Source organism: Polyodon spathula, chromosome 18 (genome assembly GCF_017654505.1).
Source record: "Polyodon spathula isolate WHYD16114869_AA chromosome 18, ASM1765450v1, whole genome shotgun sequence".
NCBI classification, from domain to species: domain Eukaryota; kingdom Metazoa; phylum Chordata; class Actinopteri; order Acipenseriformes; family Polyodontidae; genus Polyodon; species Polyodon spathula.
In genome coordinates this window covers 495,972-517,011 of record NC_054551.1, presented here as the reverse complement: position 1 = coordinate 517,011, position 21,040 = coordinate 495,972, and the positions used below count along the sequence as shown (strand labels likewise).

General features: G+C 44.1%; 2 protein-coding genes across 3 annotated transcripts; one reads left to right on the top strand and one right to left on the bottom strand.

Annotated features, from left to right (window-relative positions):
* The first annotated feature begins 168 nt into the window (after nucleotides 1-168).
* Nucleotides 169-14,641, top strand: LOC121331221 (cytosolic Fe-S cluster assembly factor nubp1-like). The gene is given in 12 exon segments (XM_041278469.1): nucleotides 169-246; nucleotides 853-957; nucleotides 1,515-1,648; nucleotides 6,841-6,909; nucleotides 7,569-7,601; nucleotides 9,098-9,159; nucleotides 9,161-9,186; nucleotides 11,099-11,253; nucleotides 11,594-11,704; nucleotides 12,021-12,123; nucleotides 12,705-12,787; nucleotides 14,368-14,641. Coding segments are annotated over 9 exon segments (747 nt in total). The 5' UTR covers nucleotides 169-246; nucleotides 853-957; nucleotides 1,515-1,537; the 3' UTR covers nucleotides 12,782-12,787; nucleotides 14,368-14,641.
* Nucleotides 14,642-14,713: 72 nt separating this feature from the next.
* LOC121331222 (Golgi apparatus membrane protein TVP23 homolog A-like) lies at nucleotides 14,714-20,482 on the bottom strand. Of its 2 annotated transcripts, none has more exons than XM_041278470.1 (8): nucleotides 20,313-20,482; nucleotides 20,105-20,190; nucleotides 19,231-19,375; nucleotides 18,557-18,646; nucleotides 18,004-18,135; nucleotides 17,696-17,824; nucleotides 17,203-17,236; nucleotides 14,714-14,796 (listed from the first exon to the last, which is right to left on the bottom strand). In XM_041278470.1, exons 1-7 carry the CDS (start codon nucleotides 20,319-20,321, stop codon nucleotides 17,210-17,212), a joined length of 618 nt encoding a protein of 205 aa, XP_041134404.1. In that variant the 5' UTR covers nucleotides 20,322-20,482; the 3' UTR covers nucleotides 14,714-14,796; nucleotides 17,203-17,209. The 2 variants fall into 2 exon arrangements, with proteins under 2 accessions (XP_041134404.1, XP_041134405.1); XM_041278471.1 differs by lacking the exon at nucleotides 14,714-14,796 and adding an exon at nucleotides 16,025-16,055.
* Between the last annotated feature and the right edge of the window lie 558 nt (nucleotides 20,483-21,040).

The following is a 21,040-nucleotide window of genomic DNA, read 5'->3' as shown; positions in this document are numbered from 1 at the left end:
GCTGCGTTTTTAAAAGTATTATTCACAAGCTGCTATGCTTCCCCGGCCCCAGCTTTAGTTTTCCGTCACCGTCCAGCTCAAAACAAGAGCACTGTCGCTCGAAACAATATGCCGCTGTCATTTTTACAAGCGGAACCATTGTTCCAGCGTCGACACGAACCCATTTCCCAGGCGCACCCGTCTCCAGCAAGGAGGAAGCGCTGTGAAGTTTCTCAGTGGCGGAAATACCGAGCGACGCAGCGGGAGGTGAGTCCGCAGCGTGTGATCGAGTCCATCCCGACTGCGGTTTTACACCAGGACGCGTCGTCCGGCACGTTAGTCCCTCCATAAAGTCGTTTAAAGTCGACGCTGCGTGCAGTGACAGCGCAGCTGGCGAGGTGTTGTGTGTTGAGAAGTCACAGGTTACACTGTCTGTATTTCACAAAGAAATCAAACCACACAAGTAATTGGAAACTAGTTCTGATGTCAGTACACGGTGTTTGGACAGAAGCAACTGACGGCTGACACACGACGTAGGGTTATCCCCATAGTGTTATAATGCTCCACAGTTTAGTACAGTAACCCTACAAATACTCACTTTTCTTTATTTTTAGTTAATAAATTACTGCTCTGAAATGAATATGTATACCAAGTATTACTGAATGATTATTTTAATTTTTTTCATTATCGCGTTCATTTCTGTGGCTGTGGCTGGGTTTGTATGTAAAGTTGTGTGTTTGGGAATATGTCTGTAGTATAAGGCTGTGTGTATGTTATATAAAAATGTAATACAAACATGTATTTTAAAAATCACTAAATAGACATGCATGGCACGGGTGTACTGTGACGTTCTTAACTGTTTCCCTGGTGCAGACTGTCCTGGCACTGCCAGTGCCCAGGCTGGAAAGAGCGCAGCCTGTCAGGGGTGCCCCAATCAAGCAGCCTGCGCCTCGGGGACACCCAGAGCACCAGACCCTGGTATCGTATCCCTTTACCTTTCTTCATCTCATCCCTATTGAAAAAAGCGGACTGTGCCAATTTGATCAGGCTGTCCTGTTGTGTGTGTGTGTGTGCTTATTCTTATGAATAAATACGAATCGTACATATTATATAAGAATGGTCTCTGTTTCAAATTTGAATAGCATTGCACAATTATTATTATTATTATTATTATTATTATTATTATTAGTAGTAGTAGTAGTAGTAGTAATAGTAGGGTTAATAAGGGTTACCATAAATCCTGTGTAATTCAGCTGTAATGTTCTTTGAGCTACAATGGTGGTGTCTGCTTTGTGTCCGCGTTATGAAAAAGGAAGAGAATCTGAATGCAGTGGCACTGGAACCATTTTTAAAGTGGGGGTGCTGAAAGCCATTGCAAACTGCAACCCCTGTGTATGATGGAAGCCGTGCAAAGCCAGGGAGTGCAGCCACACCCATAGTCCCAGTTCCCCTGTCTGAATGTTCTGTTTTTGCATGCTGTCAGCTAAAGAAGGATGCTCTTTCAATGTACCTTCTCTCTTTATTATTGATTGTAGCAATAGAGGAGATAAAGCAGAAGATGTCTGCTGTGAAACACAAAGTCCTGGTTCTCTCTGGGAAAGGGGGAGTGGGGAAGAGCACCTTCAGCGCACACCTGGCCCATGGCTTAGCAGGGGACCAGTCTAAAGAGGTAAAGCATCACTGCAGCCTGGGCTCCTGCAGCAGGACTGGGTCTTGAACTCAAACATGAGATAGTCCTGAAGATTAATGCTAATCGGAATCTGTCCTTGAAACTTTTGGATAGTCCTAGCTTCTTGTTTTGTACATTTTTATTTTTTGTGGTTTAAGACAAATACCAAAATCAGAAATGTATTTAAACAAAACGTAATTTGTATCAGCTGGCTACAGCTGTGATCAAAGCGCAGTGAATCACATGATAGGCAGCATGTAAAATTTGAGTGCTGAGATTTTAAACCACATGGTTTTATTTTTTTTTCAACATTGCCCCCCTCCTAATTTTAATACATGCTGCATAATGCAATGAACAAAGTAGTCTCATCATCTAAATCTAATAATTCACTTGGATAGACAACAAGCACAGGACTACATTTTTCTCCCTCATTTATATTATTATTGTTAGTATTTTTGTAATAGTTTATTAATCTCATGCATGCATTGTCCATTATGAGCAGTGTGCCGCTACCAGGAGAATGGAATGAGACCCTCACTGTGGTTTTTATGACTTGAAGTGTTGAAACTGAAGCAAAGTGTGCAGAATGTGCATGGCAGTGCTGCACAGTGTTGTTATATTTTATTCTTGGAAACTTGAGTTTGCTTTTGTGAACAAGGCAAACGTTTGCAAACATACCCAAATGTTGTTTTGTTTTTTTGGTTGGTTGGTTACACAGAACACAGCACACACAGGCTGTGTGTGGCGAACACTTTATGTAGAAACGTTTTGCAGAAACTGTTTAGCTCTTTAACTAATTTGATGTTTAAAATATTCTTCTGCTGTTTTAAAAGGGCCAGCTTTTAGAGGCGGCACTGCCCTTGGTTCCCCCTGAAGGTCTTCTGCAGTAAACCTGCTTTTCCTCGGTTTTGGTCTGGTTTCTGAATTCCGATTGATGGCGGATTTCTCATTCCCACAGGAGGATCCGGTGCTGGGAAAACGATTTATCTGCTTTTGATTTTGTGATATCCTATTGTTTTGTTTGGCTCTGTTACAGCTTGCTAATTATCAAAGTGCCCACCAATGACATTGACTCAGGAGGCTTGAACAATGGAATAAGTCGGTCTGCGAGTTGCAGACAGCCCACTTCCCTGGGGAGTTGAAGACCACGCTACAAACACAGTACACACTAATAGAAATCACATGTGCCCAGGAAGTCTTTAGATGCCCGTCTCGTTTTCTAAAGTGACTCTGTGAAATATTGAAATGTACGGCGCCAGCAGGGTTTGATACGAAGGAATTTTCATATCTTATTCACACAGTTGTGATTGTTGTTATGATTATTATTATTAACTCGAGCCTAAGTGCTGCAGATTAGCTCGTAATGCGTCAGCCTTAATGAGTGATTTGATAAAGTTCTAATCAAGTATTAACATAAAGGAAAGTGGGCTTGAGTGAGAGCATCCTGTTTCCTGCTGAGGATGGTGCAATGACAAGGACAGCCTAGACAGGTTCTCATTGTCGCCGAGTCACCAGCGAGGCTGGTTCTCATTGTCGCCGAGTCACCAGCGAGGCTGGTTCTCATTGTCGCCGAGTCACCAGCGAGGCTGGTTCTCATTGTCGCCGAGTCACCAGCGAGGCTGGTTCTCATTGTCGCCGAGTCACCAGCGAGGCTGGTTCTCATTGTCGCCGAGTCACCAGCGAGGCTGGTTCTCATTGTCGCCGAGTCACCAGCGAGGCTGGTTCTCATTGTCGCCGAGTCACCAGCGAGGCTGGTTCTCATTGTCGCCGAGTCACCAGCGAGGCTGGTTCTGCAGTTCTTTGATGTGCTGCTCTTTGTTCTTCTTCACCTTCGCTCAGTGAAGCTATCCCTTCCCACAGTGTGGGGTTTCTGCTCTCTGTCTAAACATCATCTTTGGATCACTTTCATTCCTCTGACCCTGACAGACTCCGTGGCTCTACAGCGCTGGAAGCCTCACGCAGGATTAATATTTAGAGATACAACGTTTTCTTTTTTTTCTCTCTCCTCTTTTCTCTCGCATACATTTTTTCATCCTGCAATCAAAGACAGGTCATTTGTATCCCCAAGAAACACATAATAATACAAACCGCAGAATGAGGGTGAGAATGAAATCCTGGAAATCAAAAGTAGCCCATATTCACTATTTGTTTTAAATGGTGTTGAGCACACTTATTAATGACATTCTTTAGCTATTTCTAAATTAATCCACGTAAGATTTGGTTTGCCCAGATATTCCAAGCACTTGGCTGTCATTTCATAATTTTGGTTGTTGGTTGTTGATTACAGATACTTGATTCTCAGATTCTCTAACTGAGTAAGAAGTGGTTGTACAAGGGTTTTATTAGTTTAGATGCCTGGTCTCATATGCTAACCTTGAGATTCTGTTTGAATTACTGTGACTCGAATCAGCAGATTTTTTATTGAATTTACTTCAGTTCTGCAAGGCATTACTAATTATGCAAAAGGTTAAGATCAGGGCAAATGTTGCTGTGTGCGCACAACCCCCTTTCAGCAGGGCTAGTAGCAGGGGCTACTTTGCAGCTTCATGTCAGCCTGTTTCAGACTCTCCCAGTCTGGGCTTGCATTCTGATTCCTCCCACTGCTTTCTTCTACTGGCCAGACTAAAGTACACAGCGCACACATCAAATAAGCTGGCTTTGTGACCACTGCAATAAAAAACAAAGAGAGCCTCAGCCCGGCGTGTTCAGAGCTGTCTTTGTCATCCACAGTCCCTGGAGTTCAAAAACAACCAGACATTCCCCTTGGATGAACTCTCTCCGATCTTCCTGTTCAGCAGACACAGCTTTTTACAAGAGAAAGAAATTGCACTGCGATATTGCACAACGACACTCAGTTTCCAAACCTGAAGCTGCAACTGGAGGGCCTGCACTGTTCAATGCACGGGGGTATGAGGAAGGATTGTTGGCAGGGTGACGCGCTGTATGCAGTGATGCAGAAGCAACACCTCATTTGTGACTTCTGTCCCAGGATGTCAACTGTTAAGAAACCTGGTTGTGCATTAATCGGTGCAGTGAGTTTGTCTGCATTGAGGTGGTGTTTTTTTGGTCATTAGTTTTGTTCTCGAAACCTAAACTGAACCATGAAGAGCTTCTTGTAAAATGTGTGCAGTGGGTGCTGGCTGTGCTGTAGAGGAGGGGTGAGCGGTGGGTGCTGGATGTGCTGTAGAGGAGGGGTACACGGTGGGTGGGTGCTGGCTGTGCTGTAGAGGAGGGGTGAGCGGTGGGTGCTGGCTGTGCTGTAGAGGAGGGGTACATGGTGGGTGGGTGCTGGCTGTGCTGTAGAGGAGGGGTGAGCGGTGGGTGCTGGCTGTGCTGTAGAGGAGGGGTACACGGTGGGTGGGTGCTGGCTGTGCTGTAGAGGAGGGGTGAGCGGTGGGTGCTGGCTGTGCTGTAGAGGAGGGGTACACGGTGGGTGGGTGCTGGCTGTGCTGTAGAGGAGGGGTGAGTCGGTGGGTGCTGGCTGTGCTGTAGAGGAGGGGTACACAGTGGGTGGGTGCTGGCTGTGCTGTAGAGGAGGGGTGCTCGGTGGGTACTGTGCTGTAGAGGAGGGGTGTGCGGTGGGTACTGTGCTGTAAAGGAGGGGTGTGCGGTGGGTACTGTGCTGTAGAGGAGGGGTGCGTGGTGGGTGGGTGCTGTAGAGGAGGGGGGTACGGTGGGTACTGTGCTGTAGAGGAGGGGTGTGCGGTGGGTACTGTGCTGTAGAGGAGGGGTGCGCGGTGGGTGGGTGCTGTAGAGGAGGGGTGCGCGGTGGGTACTGTGCTGTAGAGGAGGGGTGCTCGGTGGGTACTGTGCTGTAGAGGAGGGGTGCTCGGTGGGTACTGTGCTGTAGAGGAGGGGTGTGCGGTGGGTACTGTGCTGTAGAGGAGGGGTGCGCGGTGGGTACTGTGCTGTAGAGGAGGGGTGCGCGGTGGGTACTGTGCTGTAGAGGAGGGGTGCTCGGTGGGTACTGTGCTGTAGAGGAGGGGTGCTCGGTGGGTACTGTGCTGTAGAGGAGGGGTGTGCGGTGGGTACTGTGCTGTAGAGGAGGGGTGCGTGGTGGGTGGGTGCTGTAGAGGGGTGCGTGGTGGGTGGGTGCTGTAGAGGAGGGGTGTGCGGTGGGTACTGTGCTGTAGAGGAGGGGTGCTCGGTGGGTACTGTGCTGTAGAGGAGGGGTGCTCGGTGGGTACTGTGCTGTAGAGGAGGGGTGTGCGGTGGGTACTGTGCTGTAGAGGAGGGGTGTGCGGTGGGTACTGTGCTGTAGAGGAGGGGTGCGCGGTGGGTGGGTGCTGTAGAGGAGTGCGCAGTGGGTGGGTGCTGTGCGGTGGGTGGGTGCTATGCTGTAGAGGGGTGCGTGGTGGGTGGGTGCTGTAGAGGGGTGTGCGGTTGGTGCTGTAGAGGAGGGGTGCACAGTGGGTGGGTGCTATGCTGTAGAGGGGTGCGCGGTGGGTGCTGTGCAGTGGGTAGGTGCTGTAGAGGGGTGTGCGGTTGGTGGGTGCTGTGTGGTGGGTGGGTGCTATGCTGTAGAGGGGTGTGCGGTGGGTGCTCTGCTGTGCATGACAGGAATTTGCCCGTGTCATGGGATCGAGTTTTCGAAGCTCTGCCAGTTGTGTGTACACAAGGGAAGGTTTTGAGGTAAAGGCCGCCCTGTGCTGATTTAATGGCAGTACTGTAGCTCCTTTTCAACTCTGTAGTCAGAGAAAACAGGAGCTTGTTCCCGTCAGGTGCAAGAATATTGTATGATTTTTTTTTTTAAATAAGTTTTAAAGTACAGTCAAGTAAAACAGCTATAATTCATCCGTTATAAATATTAGTGTCTCATCTCTTAAAATGTTAAGTAAAACAGAATACACAATATTGAGAGAATCGTGTGAATTGGGAATGTCACGCTACACAATATTGAGAGAGTCGTGTGAATTGGGAATGTCACGCTGCACAATATTGAGAGAATCGTGTGAATTGGGAATGTCACGCTGCACAATATTGAGAGAGTCGTGTGAATTGGGAATGTCACGCTGCACAATATTGAGAGAGTCGTGTGAATTGGGAATGTCACGCTCCACAATATTGAGAGAGTCGTGTGAATTGGGAATGTCACGCTGCACAATATTGAGAGAGTCGTGTGAATTGGGAATGTCACGCTGCACAATATTATTCATGTTTTATTTTATTATTTTATTCCTCTTTCTGAACAGATTGCTCTGCTTGATGTTGACATCTGTAGGCCTTCAATACCGAGGATCATGGGGCTGGAGGGAGAGCAGGTAACATGCAGCTCAGGAAATAAACCCTTATACTGCTGGCAGTGCAGATACGGGCAGGAGAGCTGCCTATCTGCCTTCATGTCTGCCTGCCTGCCTGCCTGCCTGTCTGTCTGTCTGTCTGCCTGCCTGCCTGCCTGCCTGCCTGCCAGCCTGTCTGTCTGTCAGTTTGACTCTGCCTGCCTGCCTGCCTGCCAGCCTGCCAGCCTGTCTGTCTGTCTGTCTGTTTGACTCTGCCTGCCTGCCTGCCTGCCAGCCTGTCTGTCTGTCTGTCTGTTTGACTCTGCCTGCCTGCCTGCCTGCCAGCCTGTCTGTCTGTCTGTCTGTTTTGACTCTGCCTGCCTGCCTGCCAGCCTGTCAGTCTGTCTGTCTGTTTGACTCTGCCTGCCTGCCTGCCTGCCTGCCAGCCTGTCTGTCTGTCTGTCTGTTTGACTCTGCCTGGTTGTTTGCATGCAGTTCAGATGCTCATCCAATACAAAAAACATCATTAGATAAACTAAAAGCAGGAGAAGAGCATTCTGTTTCCTAGCACCCGCTGTATTGAGATTGCATCACTAAATAGTAATAGTGATGATGATAATTATAATAATAGTGGCAATAATCTGATAAATAAAAACCATCTCCTTCTCATCCTGTAACATTGCTTATTGTCCACCTTGCAGGTTCACCAGAGTGGCTCTGGATGGTCCCCAGTGGTAAGATAAGATATTTATACTGTACATCATTCTGTCACTGTATGACATTCTGCCTGTTCTGTTAGGAAACTGGTGTCTTTCTGGTGATACAACACAATAGGAAACATCCGAAGGTCAAAAGAATACTTTGGACGCCTTGCCTTCCCCACCCCACACAAAATACAGCAAAACAGCATGGGCTGCATTCTCAAAAGTGAAAAACAAACCAGACAAAAAACCTTTTCATTTCGGGGCTTGCACAGTAAGCAGTCTTACGCAGTTTGTAATTGGGAGTTTTGTTTGTTGCTCTAAATATAATTTGCTGTGAACGGCTTTGAGAATCTGGCCCCACGCCTTTATTCCAGGAAGCTTGCAAGTCGGAATTTAGCCAGAAATGTGTCAGGGACACCTCCGGACCAGTGAAGGGTATTTGCTGCACAAACTCACTTGGAATGCTGTGGGGAGATGTTGTTTCAGGGGGGCAACCGGAATACATAGAAATGAAAATAAATAAAACGCTACATGTTACAAAGCAGCTGGAAAGTTAGTCCGGTGTTTCTTTTCAAGTCCATCGCAAAGACGAGTGACCCCCAGTGACCCCTCCCCAGCCCCTGCAGCCTACCTTGATAACCTCTGACCACCACTATGTGGGGGCATTGAACCGACTGTACAAGGGGCTCCTTCTGGAAACGCAGCAAAGACGAGTCGAAGAAAGTTTACTATTTTACTCAGAGAAGTTTAAGCAAGGAGGACTTTTTCTATTAACTTTCCTTCCAAGAGCAACGTTGGCAACGTTACAGAGCTGCAGAGTTAGCAGGCTGTGTGCGCTTGGTTGGAAAAAATTAGTCTGGAAAATTGGACATGATAATAAAGGAAGTGTTTTAGTTTATGTTGCTTTCTGGGCTTGTCGCTTGTTTAATCAGGAAGGAACAGCTCCGATCCTTTCTGGAAATGATGTTTTAAACAAGCAAGCAGTCTAAAAATGATCTAGAGTCTAACGAGCTAATCTAAGAGAGTATTGTTCAAGACAGAGATCTGGAACTAGGGGTGTAACGCTACACTGATGTCACCAATGACTTCCATGAGTTCCATTGCACAGTGCAGAGGATCCAGAGCTCCATTCCGATATGATACACCGTGTGTAGCAATGGTGAGCTCCATTGCACAGTGCAGAGGATCCAGAGCTCCATTCCGATATGATACACCGTGTGTAGCAATGGTGAGCTCCATTGCACAGTGCAGAGGATCCAGAGCTCCATTCCGATATGATACACTGTGTCCTGGACGCCCACCCCACTCCAGCTTTAACAGGTCAAATGATACAGTGATCTACTTCAGGGTCTGGTTGGAGGTTTGATTGGTTCAGTGAAACACTTTTAAAGGAGGTTGGAGTGGAAGTGGCTGGGCCCACTCTGGACACCCCTGCTGTAAAGAAAGCTTCAGGGCTCAGCACTGCACAGTGAATCTCTGCTTCCCCCTCCAGACCTGCTACAGAGTGCTTTGCTCTCTCTTTGCAGTACGTTGAAGACAATCTGGCAGTGATGTCCATCGGCTTTCTCCTGAGCAGTCCGGATGACGCACATCTGGCGGGGTCCCAAGAAGAACGGTTCGTATGCAGTCCTTGCATTCTCTCGCATGCAGTGGTGCTTTCAGACACTCCGCGTCCTTGCATTCTCTCGCATGCAGTGGTGCTTTCAGACGCTCCGCGTCCTTGCATTCTCTCGCATGCAGTGGTGCTTTCAGACGCTCCGCGTCCTTGCATTCTCTCGCATGCAGTGGTGCTTTCAGACGCTCCGCGTCCTTGCATTCTCTCGCATGCAGTGGTGCTTTCAGACGCTCCGCGTCCTTGCATTCTCTCGCATGCAGTGGTGCTTTCAGACGCTCCGCGTCCTTGCATTCTCTCGCATGCAGTGGTGCTTTCAGACGCTCCGCGTCCTTGCATTCTCTCGCATGCAGTGGTGCACTCCCATTCAACACAAAGTGCACGCTGCACAGCTTTAACAATAGAATAGGTATTTCACGGAAGGTGTTTAAGTCCCCCACTGTCAGTCTTTTTTCCAGTAATATACAGATTGCTCCTGGTGCGTTCATTGTGAGTGCAATACCCTAGAGTCACTGAAGAGGGCACCCTTTCACCCCTTACATCCCTCTAAGCCAGAGCTCTGAAGCCTCTCAGTGTGTGCTGGTTAGCGTTCGTTTGAGGAAGTTCTTGTAAGTCATGTGTTAGCTGCTGTAATATATTTGGATTGATAAAGGGCCCTTGTCTCTCGGGGCTACATTAAGAGCATTCTCGTTATAAGGTGGAACACAAAGAAACACAATCTCGTAGCTGTGGAGCCCTGTAGTAAGAATCATTGTGTGGGTGCGCTTCCCCTTCTTTCCCTTCAGCCTTGTGGAGTGTACCCCTGGGGTTCTTGGTTCCTTAATCAAATTATTTATTTATTTTTTTTAACAAAAAAAAAAAAAACACCATCCAACCATATCCTGCACTCCTACCACGGTACAGTGCTAGCGATACTTTCAGTTCCTTTATCCTGCTTTACCAAATAACTGCCCTATGGTCAGTTTATAAATATTTTTATTAAACAGTCCTTTCTTGCGTTGTCAGCTGATTAGGTGTAGAAACACACTTTGTTAATTTTTATCAACACTGTACAGTACTTCCTGATCTTAAACTAATGGCTTATTAAACAGTGCTTCCTTGCGATGAGGCTTTCGGTTATAACACGCCTCAATTATAACACTCCTACAGCATGTCCCCCAATTCCCTTTACTAGTGATTCATTCAGTATTTCTACAGTAAATACAGTACCAGTGTTGTTCAAACTACAAAGAACTTCTCAGTGTAACTTCCATTTCTGTCTCTACCTTTTGATACAGTATCTGAACTGAAGAAAAGCTGCCCTGGCACGTTATAAAACAGACATCTTATTCAGCATTGGTTTTAAAACTAGATAAATATGTAGTCTATAACATGGTTATCATTCCTAATGTATTTACTTTTTTGATGTGAGAGGAGCTGTGGCTTTCTCCTAGAGACAAGACACTTCAGCTTCGCTTCAGCCCCACCCTGACAGCCAAACCTGGGGTGAGCCCCACCCGCCTCTCCCAACCCGCTGTCCTTCTCGCACTTGGTTTGCTTGTCTGTCGCTTCGAACTGAACTCCTGACCGCTGTTTAGCCAGGCTAGTTATAGTTTAAAAACTACTAGTTCAAATGATCCACAAGTGGGTATGTTACCTTTTTTTTTTTTTTTTTTGTAAAAAATATAGCGTTGATTACATGGTGCTTTATGCATGGTTAATTCACGGAAAATTCCATTTTTGCTTCACTATATGTGCATTATAGAGAGGGTGTTATTTTGTATTTTAGTCAGATGTGTGTCGGTTATAACACTCACATTGTCCCCCGAGACCTGCGTTATAGCGAGGGAGCTCTCTAATCGAATCTCTATTTAATTTCAACCAGCGGTGTGTGTTCCTGCACAGTTCTCTATTGTGTTTTTTTTCTCCATGCCAGGCATGATCAAGCAATTCCTGAGAGACGTGGACTGGGGGGAAGTGGACTATCTGATCGTGGACACCCCTCCCGGCACCTCGGACGAGCACCTGTCTGTGGTGCAGTACCTGAGCGGGATGCATATCGACGGGGCTGTGCTCATCACCACCCCGCAGGTAAGAGAGACAGGCTTCCTGTCCAGCTGGGCAGGAACCTGCTTCACCAGATTCCTTTATGGGCCTTTTCACATGGGGTTCGTTTTTCAATGAACCGAACTGAGTTCACCCGGGAATGAACCCTGGAGGAAAACAGCCCGGTTTGTTCACATACTGTACGCACCTCAGTGCAAAAGAACTGGGCTCACTTCAAAAGGACTCCAAACGGACCTCTTGAGAAGGACTCAGTTCGGTTTGATTTAAAACAAACTCTGAAAGGGACCAAGTTCTTTTTGGAGCGTTCACATCCGCTTCCAGAAACGAACCACACTCGTGAACTCACCCTCTGCTTCTTGTCCAGGAGGTCTCCCTGCAGGATGTCCGGAAAGAGATCGCTTTCTGCCGGAAGGTGAATCTGCCGATTATCGGAGTGGTTGCGAACATGAGCGGCTTTGTGTGCCCCAAGTGCAAGGTGAGGGAGCAGACAGATCTCTCCAGTAGCAATACAGCAGCAATAGAGGCACTATCGTACAGATTAAGTTCTATATGTTTCAAACCATTCAGCAAGCTTGGCCACCCCCTTTCAAAGTATTATTAAACATCATTATATTTGGTGTACCTGATTTGAACAAAATAATATCGAGAAACTAAAAACATTTACACTGCTCTTTTAGTGCTAGAATCTGATATAAACGTGTAGATAGGCATTTTCAGGCTTGTGCAATACTTTAAAAAAATTTAATAAAAAGGCAGCAATGTGATTTCTTTTGGTTTGTTTTGTTTTTCAGAATAATTCTCAGATCTTCCCTCCTACCACAGGGGGTGCAGAGAAGATGTGCAGGGAGCTGAACATTCCTCTGCTTGGGAAAGTGCCTTTGGACCCTCGGATAGGTAGGAGTGAAGGAACACTAAGGGGGCTGGAACTGTGCAGGGAACCAGCGTGGCACGCCTCCGTCTGCACCATGAAACCAGGCTGTGAAAGCACGGCTTGGGCTATATTTTACCCTTTGGGCAAACCGCAAGCAAATTGCCCACTCCTTTGTAAACATCCAGCCAATCTGCAACTGCACGTTAAGCAGAAGTCCTGCACTCCCAGCGTGGTGCGTTCACTGGTAAATGAGTTCAAATAAAAACGTTTCTCGATCGGAGGAAGTAACTGCAAGTATTTGTTGAGACAGGTGTCAAACCTCAAAAAACAATTTCAGTAAAATAAAAACACCTCACCCAGCGAGAGTTCAGTGCTGTACATCGCTGTTCTACTAAAACACAGAACTCTTGTTTTTACAGTTTGAAGCTTGACATCCAGCGTAAAGCCAGGATGAGAGAAATTAGTTTGCTTCCTCCTATGTAGCTTTCTCCCAGTGTGTTTATGTAACATGTACGGTATGTAGATTTCTATATAAATTAAAGGGATCAGCAAAATTAGACATTTCCAGTTCCTGTGAAGTAACTTCTCCATTCTGATTTTAAAGGAAAGAGCTGCGATGAAGGGAAGTCTTTCTTATCAGAAGTGCCAGATTCTGCAGCCACAGCTGCCTATAGAATATAATTCACGGTAAGTGCTGGAAATGTATACACTTGCAGAGAGCTGTAAGAAAAGCAAATGCCAGTGCCCAGTCGAAGCACAGTGGTTGGTTTGCCCTGCCCAGCGCCATGTAGTGAGACATGGAAACATTAAAGCACGCTTCTCCTTTTAATATTGAATTGCTCTAAGTAAGCTTTCCAGCAGCAATTTTCTTGTGGCTTTCTTTCAGAGCCACTGTAAGGAGCAACACAAGTCCAATGCTGATAGGACACAGTTTGGCTGCACAGTAGAAGCCCAATGCTGATAGGACACAGTTTGGCTGCACAGTAGAAGCCCAATGCTCGTAGATCACAGTTTGGCTGCACAGAAGCCCAATGCTCGTAGATCACAGTTTGGCTGCACAATAGAAGCTTTGCGTCAATGAAAAGCAGTCGGATGAATGTTGTGGATCTCTTCTTTGCTGGCATGAAACAGGATACAGTATAGGAGCACTGGTCCCAGACAACATGTAAATACATTTGCCTACCAGAGCTGTAAGAATAAACAAAAACCTAACCCCAGAATATTATGTTTGTAGTGTGTGTTTTGTTCTCTTGTCAATCTGTAAGGTGCAACGCTTTGTACAAAACAAGAATTAAACAAAGAAACAGGACCCCCACAAACACTGGCTCTTTGCCATGAGGAAGTGGAGTTTTGAAAAGGGAACTTCTGAAGGTTCTCGCAGAACAATAAAGTAAGCACATTAAAGCTGACTTTCCCGTCGTGTTTGAGCAGATGGCTGGGGTTGTATAGTATGGTTTAGCCACTGGCCAGTGTGCTGTCTGTGAAGCTGCTGATTTGAACCACCTTTTTTTTTTGCTTGCGAGACTAGTGAAATGTGAAATGTGTGTTCAAGTGAAATGTCGTCAACCCCCCCCCCCCCCACCCCCCCCCCACCCACCCCCCCCCCCCCCCCCCCCCCCCCAATCTATATGGTTCAACTAACATCTAGTGTAGACGGTTCAAATGGTTATTGTAGAAACATCTGCAAAACCCCAAATAATAAAATGTAAACTACTGTAAAAAAATTGGGAAAAAAAACATTTCAATATTTTAAAAGGAGTGATAACCAGGATTTAATGTTTTTTTTTTTTTGTTTAAATAACACTGTTACTGGTTCTATTTTACTAAAGATGTTTTGGTTTGTTTTCTTTAGTTCTTTACCAAGACATGCAGATAATTCAAATACAACATCATAGAACTTGCTGTTGCTTCCTGGTATCTCATTACTTCCTGTGCTGTAGGTCAGTTGCTGTCTAATAGCCTCAATGAGACAGGAAGTAACAACCAATGGACCGCTGCTGAGGTTAGAATACAATACAATTCACATTTCTAGAGCGCCTTTCATCACAAGGATCCCAGAGCGCTCCACACACACACACACAAATAACATTTACACCATTATATCAAAAACCATCTGATACCAAATGCAATAAAACAGCAAATGTGGTTTTATTTGTAAAATTAGAAAAACAATGATGAAAAGAACAACTGAGTCTAAAACAAACATTTTACTTTAAGTTTTTTTTTGTTTTGTTTTAAATTTGTATTATTTTTTGTTTTTCAAACAGGTATCAAACAGTACTGCAGATCTCATAACCTACAAACAGAAATATTTGAATGAGAAACCAACCCCACGTTATTAAGAGCATATACTCCCCGGCAGTGAAGAATCACGACAGACAACATCCCTGCGACCTCGAGGAGGACAACGCCACAACTCAAACAAACACAAACATTTTATTACTGACAAATAAAAACCTTATTTTAAACACAGTGCAGTTTCAAAGGCAGTACTATTCAAAACTAATTGTTCCATTACCAAAAATAAATAATTATAATATACATCATAAATATCTTTTTTTTTTTTTTCTTATAGTTATTTCGCTGTCTTTCCTGTTGCTGTATTGTTAAGGTAACAGACTGGGCAGAAAGTTTAGCACTCTTTTAGTAAACTGATGCGCTTCTGTGTTGGAAGCTGCGTTCTTTTTCCAGATTTTCTGTAAGACAGAAGGAAGATCAGGTTTAAGTTTGCAGTGTCAAAGTAATAAGTATGGAAAAGACAAGTGCTGGTTTGCAGAATAGCACCAAGAACATTTATTTTGTTCTGGTATTGGCAACAAAAGCCTTTTTAATGGGTAACCCAGATGCACATTTACAATGGGGTTGTGCTTGGTACCGGTACAATACAGTCTATGTATAGTCTTACACTGGCACAAATAAGCAGTAATCAAAGCTGCAAGGTTATCTTGTTTTGGCATATTAACATAGAATTATACTTCCTTATGACTTTAAACTTGTACCTCACCTGTTTTTATGATGCTTTACAACACCAAACAGCAAACTTGATGCAATAATAGAGGGGTTTAGGGAAAACCCAGCACACAAACAAATCAAATAAATTCAACTCCTTCAGATTTCTAACTCATCTATGGCAGACCTAACTAAGGCATATCCCACAAAAAGGACAAAAGCACATGGTTCCAGAAGGAAGCTCTACACACATTGAATTGTGGGCACTGTATCCAGCAAAGTCTGAAAGGTGCAACAACAAAACATGTAAAGTTGAGGGAAGACGAAGCCACTGCATGGCACATGAAATTTGGTTTCAGGAAACTGCACGGCACACCAGGGGAGACTAGGGGTTTGATACAGCAAAGCTGCCTCAATCTAGTTTCAAGCCGCTGGCTTTGTGTTTCCTCTGCTCTAGAAACACAGTTTGGGTTTGAGCAGAGGGAGTGCAGTGTAATTATAAAAGGACAGGACAGGCAGTTTGAAAATGCACTGCTTCCTGTGGTACTGGTAAAAGATATTTTTGTGATTACTGGTATTTATGGCCGTAGTGCAGCTCAGATTAAACTAAAGCACATGGTCTGGGGAAGAATGTCGTGTGTGTTGCACTTCAAAGAGATATTCAGCAGCACCCGCTTGGCCCAGTGTCTTCGTTTAGTGCTGTGTATACACAATGCACCCAGCAACAAGTATGTGGGATTTTACAACAAACACGATCCTCTCCTCCGTCTTCCAAGAAATCACATGGCTGTGTGATTCTCTTAACTGGAGATTAAAGAAGAGAGCTTGTAACCAGCAGGACCCTGGTGGTTCAAATCCCAGCTCACTCACTGACTCGCTGTGTGACCCCGAGCGAGTCACTGAACCTCCTTGTGCTCTGTCTTTCAGGTGAGACGTTGTTGTAAGTGACTCTGTAGCCGATGCACAGTTCACACACCCTAGTCTCTAAGTCGCCATTGGATAAAGGCTGTTAAATAAACAAATAATAACAAAAAGTTACTGTAGAAAAAAATCAAAATAAAACCCTTGCACCCACGCCTGAACTCAACACTATAACTCGTTCAGTCTTTATAGCCAATAACCAGGGAATACGATAGAAGTTGTTATTTGGTTTTACAGCACATTGAGTCAACAGAACAAACTGGTGGAATTTTCTACCTTGTAATCAGGGAAACAGAGCAATAAAAACAAAAATAGTTCGCGTGGCAAACACTGTTGCAGCAGCAAAGGTTATTCGAAATGATCTAGACAAGATTCAGAACTGGGCAGACACATGGCAAATGACATTTAATAGAGAAAAGTGTAAGGTACTGCACACAGGCAATACAACATGTGCATGATAAATATCATATGAGAGATACTGAAATTGAAGAAGGAATCTATGAAAAATATCTAGGAGTTTATGTCTTCATCTAGACAATGTGGGGTGGTTATAAAAAAGGTCAACAAAATGCTTGGATATATAGTGAAAAGTGTTGAATTTAAATCGAGGGAAGCAATGTTAAAACTGTACAATACATTAGTAAGACCTCAACTGGAATATTGTGTTCAGTTCTGGTCTCCTCGCTACAAAAAAGATATTGCTGCTCTAGAAAGAGCGCAAAGAAGAGCGACCAGAATTATTCCTGGTTTAAAAGGCATGTCATATGCAGACAGGATAAAATAATTTAATCTATTCAGTCTTGAACAAAGAAGGCTATGCGGCGATCTGATTCAAGCATTCAAAATCCTAAAAGGTACTGACAATGTCAACCCAAGGGACTTTTTCAACCTGAAAAAATAAACAAATGGAGATTAGATAAAGGGGCATTCAGAACAGAAAATAGGAGGCACTTTTTTACACAGAGAATCGTGAGGGTCTGGAATCAACTCCCCAGTAATGTTGTTGAAGTCGACACCCTGGGATCCTTCAAGAAGCTGCTTGATGAGATTTTGGAATCTACTAACAACCAAACGAGCAAGACGGGCCAAATGGCCTCCTCTCGTTTGTAAACTTTCTTATATTATGATAGAAATTTGCAGACGCTGCAGAGATCTCAACTGTATATCCAACTTGCTGTAAAGATCATTTATCGCATGCAGCTGCCTTTATCAATTACTTTCTCTTTAGTTACCTTTTATCTATAGTTCTCCAAATATAATGTCCGACTGAAAAAAAATAATAATAATTAGCAGATTCCTCTTGGTGACAAACAGAAAGGAGCACAACATAATATTATACTGGCAAAACATACAGCTGAATACATTCTAAAAATTCATAACATGTTAATATCAAGTTGAATATTTGTATATCTTTTCTCATTTTTGGTAATTCTATAACTGTAGACTGCATATACAACAGCTATAAATCTTAGTAATTGAAATGTTCTGTCAATAACGGAGTCTGTATAGTGTGTGCAGTAATATTGTTTCAATAGCACACATAAGTAATAATAAATACAGATGCAAAACTACAGCCTAGTCCAAAAATATGTACGTATGGGATGAAAAGAATACCTCCACCCACAATGAATGCAGAAGGTGGAAGTGAGGGGAGGCTTTGTAAAAAAACAACAGCTTGTTTTTAGAAACACTGTGCATGACCGTGGAGATGAAGGCTCAGCCCACCCTCTGTGGAAACTGCTGCCCAGGAGAAGAAGCAGCTGGCGTGGGGATGCCAGGCTGCCCTCCCACTTTGCACCGGACAAACCCGTAGAGGTTGGCAGCTTGAAGGATAATTCCAGCGATGACCAGGGCCTGCAATCACAAACAAGCTAGATTTCAGCAGTGGGCTAGACTCGCTACACGCCACTGTATCAATCAACACACACTGTGTATGGTGGTGGAGGCTTCCACTGCACTTACTATCTTCACTGCAAGATGTGTTTTCAAACCGGTTTTTAATGTGCGTGTGGTAAGCAGCGGTTCAGACATACCAGCCATTTCAGCTTCAGGGAAAACAGGGTGTTAAAAAAGAACAGCGTCCAGATGAGAGGGCAGAGAACGAGCGCCAGCCAGAATATCCGGGCCTCCACTTCTGTTGTGGAGAGTCTGCTGTGAGGGGAAGGCTGCAGAAAGCAATGCAGACAGTGGGAGGGGCCTCATTAGAAAGCAGGCACTGATCTTTTATCACTAAACATGCACAGTGAGCGAGACTGCTGCCTAACTCAACAGAAAGAGGAACTCTCTTCAGCCCTGGCACTTCCAATTACTCAAAATAGATGAAGGCAGATTTAGAGAAAAATTACAACAACACATTGGAACAACGGAATCTAGACCCAGGTTGAATTATTGCAAACACAAGACAGACTGAATATGAATTTGAATTTTTGCAAACACAACACAGATTTCATATGAATTTGGTTTTGGGAGGATTTCTAATAGATGTCATTCAGGAATATATATATATATATATATATATATATATATATATATATATATATATATATATATATATATATATATATATATGGGAGCAAACTATACTACCTTCTTTGCTTCAAACACCCATTGGCTTCTTCCATCCTCGTCTATCTGATTAAACCACCGCAGACCCACCAGCAGCCTGCCAGTCACATTCTGCAGAACATAAAACAAATTCAGCCCTGCCCTGTCTGAGTGCTGGCGTGCTCTTAGTCACACACTCCAACACAAACGCTAAACTATGAGACTTCCAGATTCATCTGCAGGGGGAAGGGGCTGCAGGTGCTTTAATAGCAGCACAGAAACCAGGACCAGAGGGTAGGATGACACTTCTTCACACAGAGTGGTGAGGGGATGGAATGGGTTACCTAGTCATGTTGCTGAAGGAGACTCTTCTTCACACAGAGTGGTGAGGGGATGGAATGGGTTACCTAGTCATGTTGCTGAAGGAGACTCTTCTTCACACAGACAGTGGTGAGGGGATGGAAAGGGTTACCTAGTCATGTTGCTGAAGGAGACTCTTCTTCACACAGAGAGTGGTGAGGGGATGGAATGGGTTACCTAGTCATGTTGCTGAAGGAAACTCTTCTTCACACAGAGAGTGGTAGACAAGCACTGAATTACCTCTACTCAAATTTAACAATGTCAGTTCATTTCACACATTTATTTATATACAGAAATGTACACTGCATCAATGTGCTTGTGGTGTCTGACAGCAGGGCAGGGTTCCTATCACTTACTTTGACTGACCAGAAGTCGCAGGACAGCAGCACGATGATGGTCACGAAGCAGCCCACAAAGCTCGTGCTGAACCAGTCGCAGAAGAGGTAGGTGACAATCGCACTTATTCGGAAAAAGAGGTGGAAAAAGGCAGCCAAGGGGTGTCTAGAAAACCAAAAGTAAAACACTGTAAAATCAAGCAGCATAGCAGCGATGGCAATAAGACACCCATTGCAGAGCAGGGTGATCCATCCTTGGTTTTACTAAGAGTTTAATAAGACACACCTGAGCTTGTAATAAAACCTGGAACGGGTGATACTGCTACATAGTAGGAGTCTTACTGCCATCCCTGTGACACGGGTCTCACATGCAACAGATACTGGAGAATCACAAGACGGGTAGGCAGGTAGGGTTTCGTGTATTGCTTGTGAAGTGTCACTATGGGTTTCAATTAAATAATCTCGTTGATAGATCTTTATGAAAGCAGTGTCACGGTTATATATATATATATATATATATATATATATATATATATATATATATATATATATATATATATATATATACACCCCTGGATGAAATTTAAAGTTGAAACTATTTAAAAACACAGCAGCTAAATGCTGGGATTGTTCACTGCTTTTATCTATGAATTCAGATATACTTATTCGCGTTGTTATGATTTATTTTTTAAATGAAACGAATAAATCGGCTGCTAGGTAGCAAACCCAACGCAGAAGAGAGAATTGTTTTTCTTTAGTAGTTGGTGAAATGTTTAAATGTCAGTTAGATGTATTCTATTAATTTTACATTGAACAGTAAAGGGTACTTTTTTGTTCTAAATAAAGATACGTGGGCATCACGAAACGGTGCAATTTTAAATGTTGATTTATTTGCCTTATGTTTGTTTTTCTTAACGCTCGCTCTTCTTCCTCAGCTCCGAAATCGAGAGATACATCCTCTGTGTCATCAACTATTAGCGCCTGAAAAACACCAAAAGCAATTCCAGAAATATTAAGACTGTGGGGTCCACCTGCTGTTTCCTGATCGCAACCAAACACACCGAACAAGAAAGAAAATAAAGTGTGCACAGATATAATCTTACCTGCTTCATTTTAGTAGCTATAATGTATTGTAATTTTTCGTCACTGGTATTTATTTTTTCTGCCAGTAATATGATATTTGCTATGATAAACCGAGCTGTGTTGCAGTGAATTGTGTCCCAAAGCAACCAAACCAGGGTCCATTGAGCGTCTGTTAGGCAAAGGTGACGTCATCGCGAAACCCAGAGGCGCGTCATTGCGCAGTGCCAGCGAAACGGGTTCAAAGATGCTAAATGCGTTTGAAAGAATGGGGAGTGTCATCGCTGTACATTTTTGACTTCCTCTGGTCGCTACCAGCTCATCAGCAGTTGTATTTAGAAAAAAAAAAAAAAAAAACACAAGATACCCGTTTGATTATTGTTATTTATGTGTTTAATTCGCACTCCTGTAAGTTCAGGGTGTGCTGCTGTCAATTCTGGAGGCATAGTTGGGCACCACGTGTTCTGAGCTGTAATTCAATAAAAGGAAGATCTTGAGACAGTGTGTGGAGCGGGTTTAACCACAAGATGCTTGTAACACATGTCCTTCTGCAGGGTTTGTACAGCATGAGGCTCAATAAGAAATCATACACCTTCGTTTCTGTTAAGGGCGGGGTGTTATTCACAACAGCAATACTGTGCTGTATTAGGAGCCACAAATGCAACGCAAATACTTCAACAGTGTTAATAACTCAGAGGTGACGTTGTGCGTAAAATAAATGAGTAAATTCGTTTTTTAAAGGGGAAAAAAA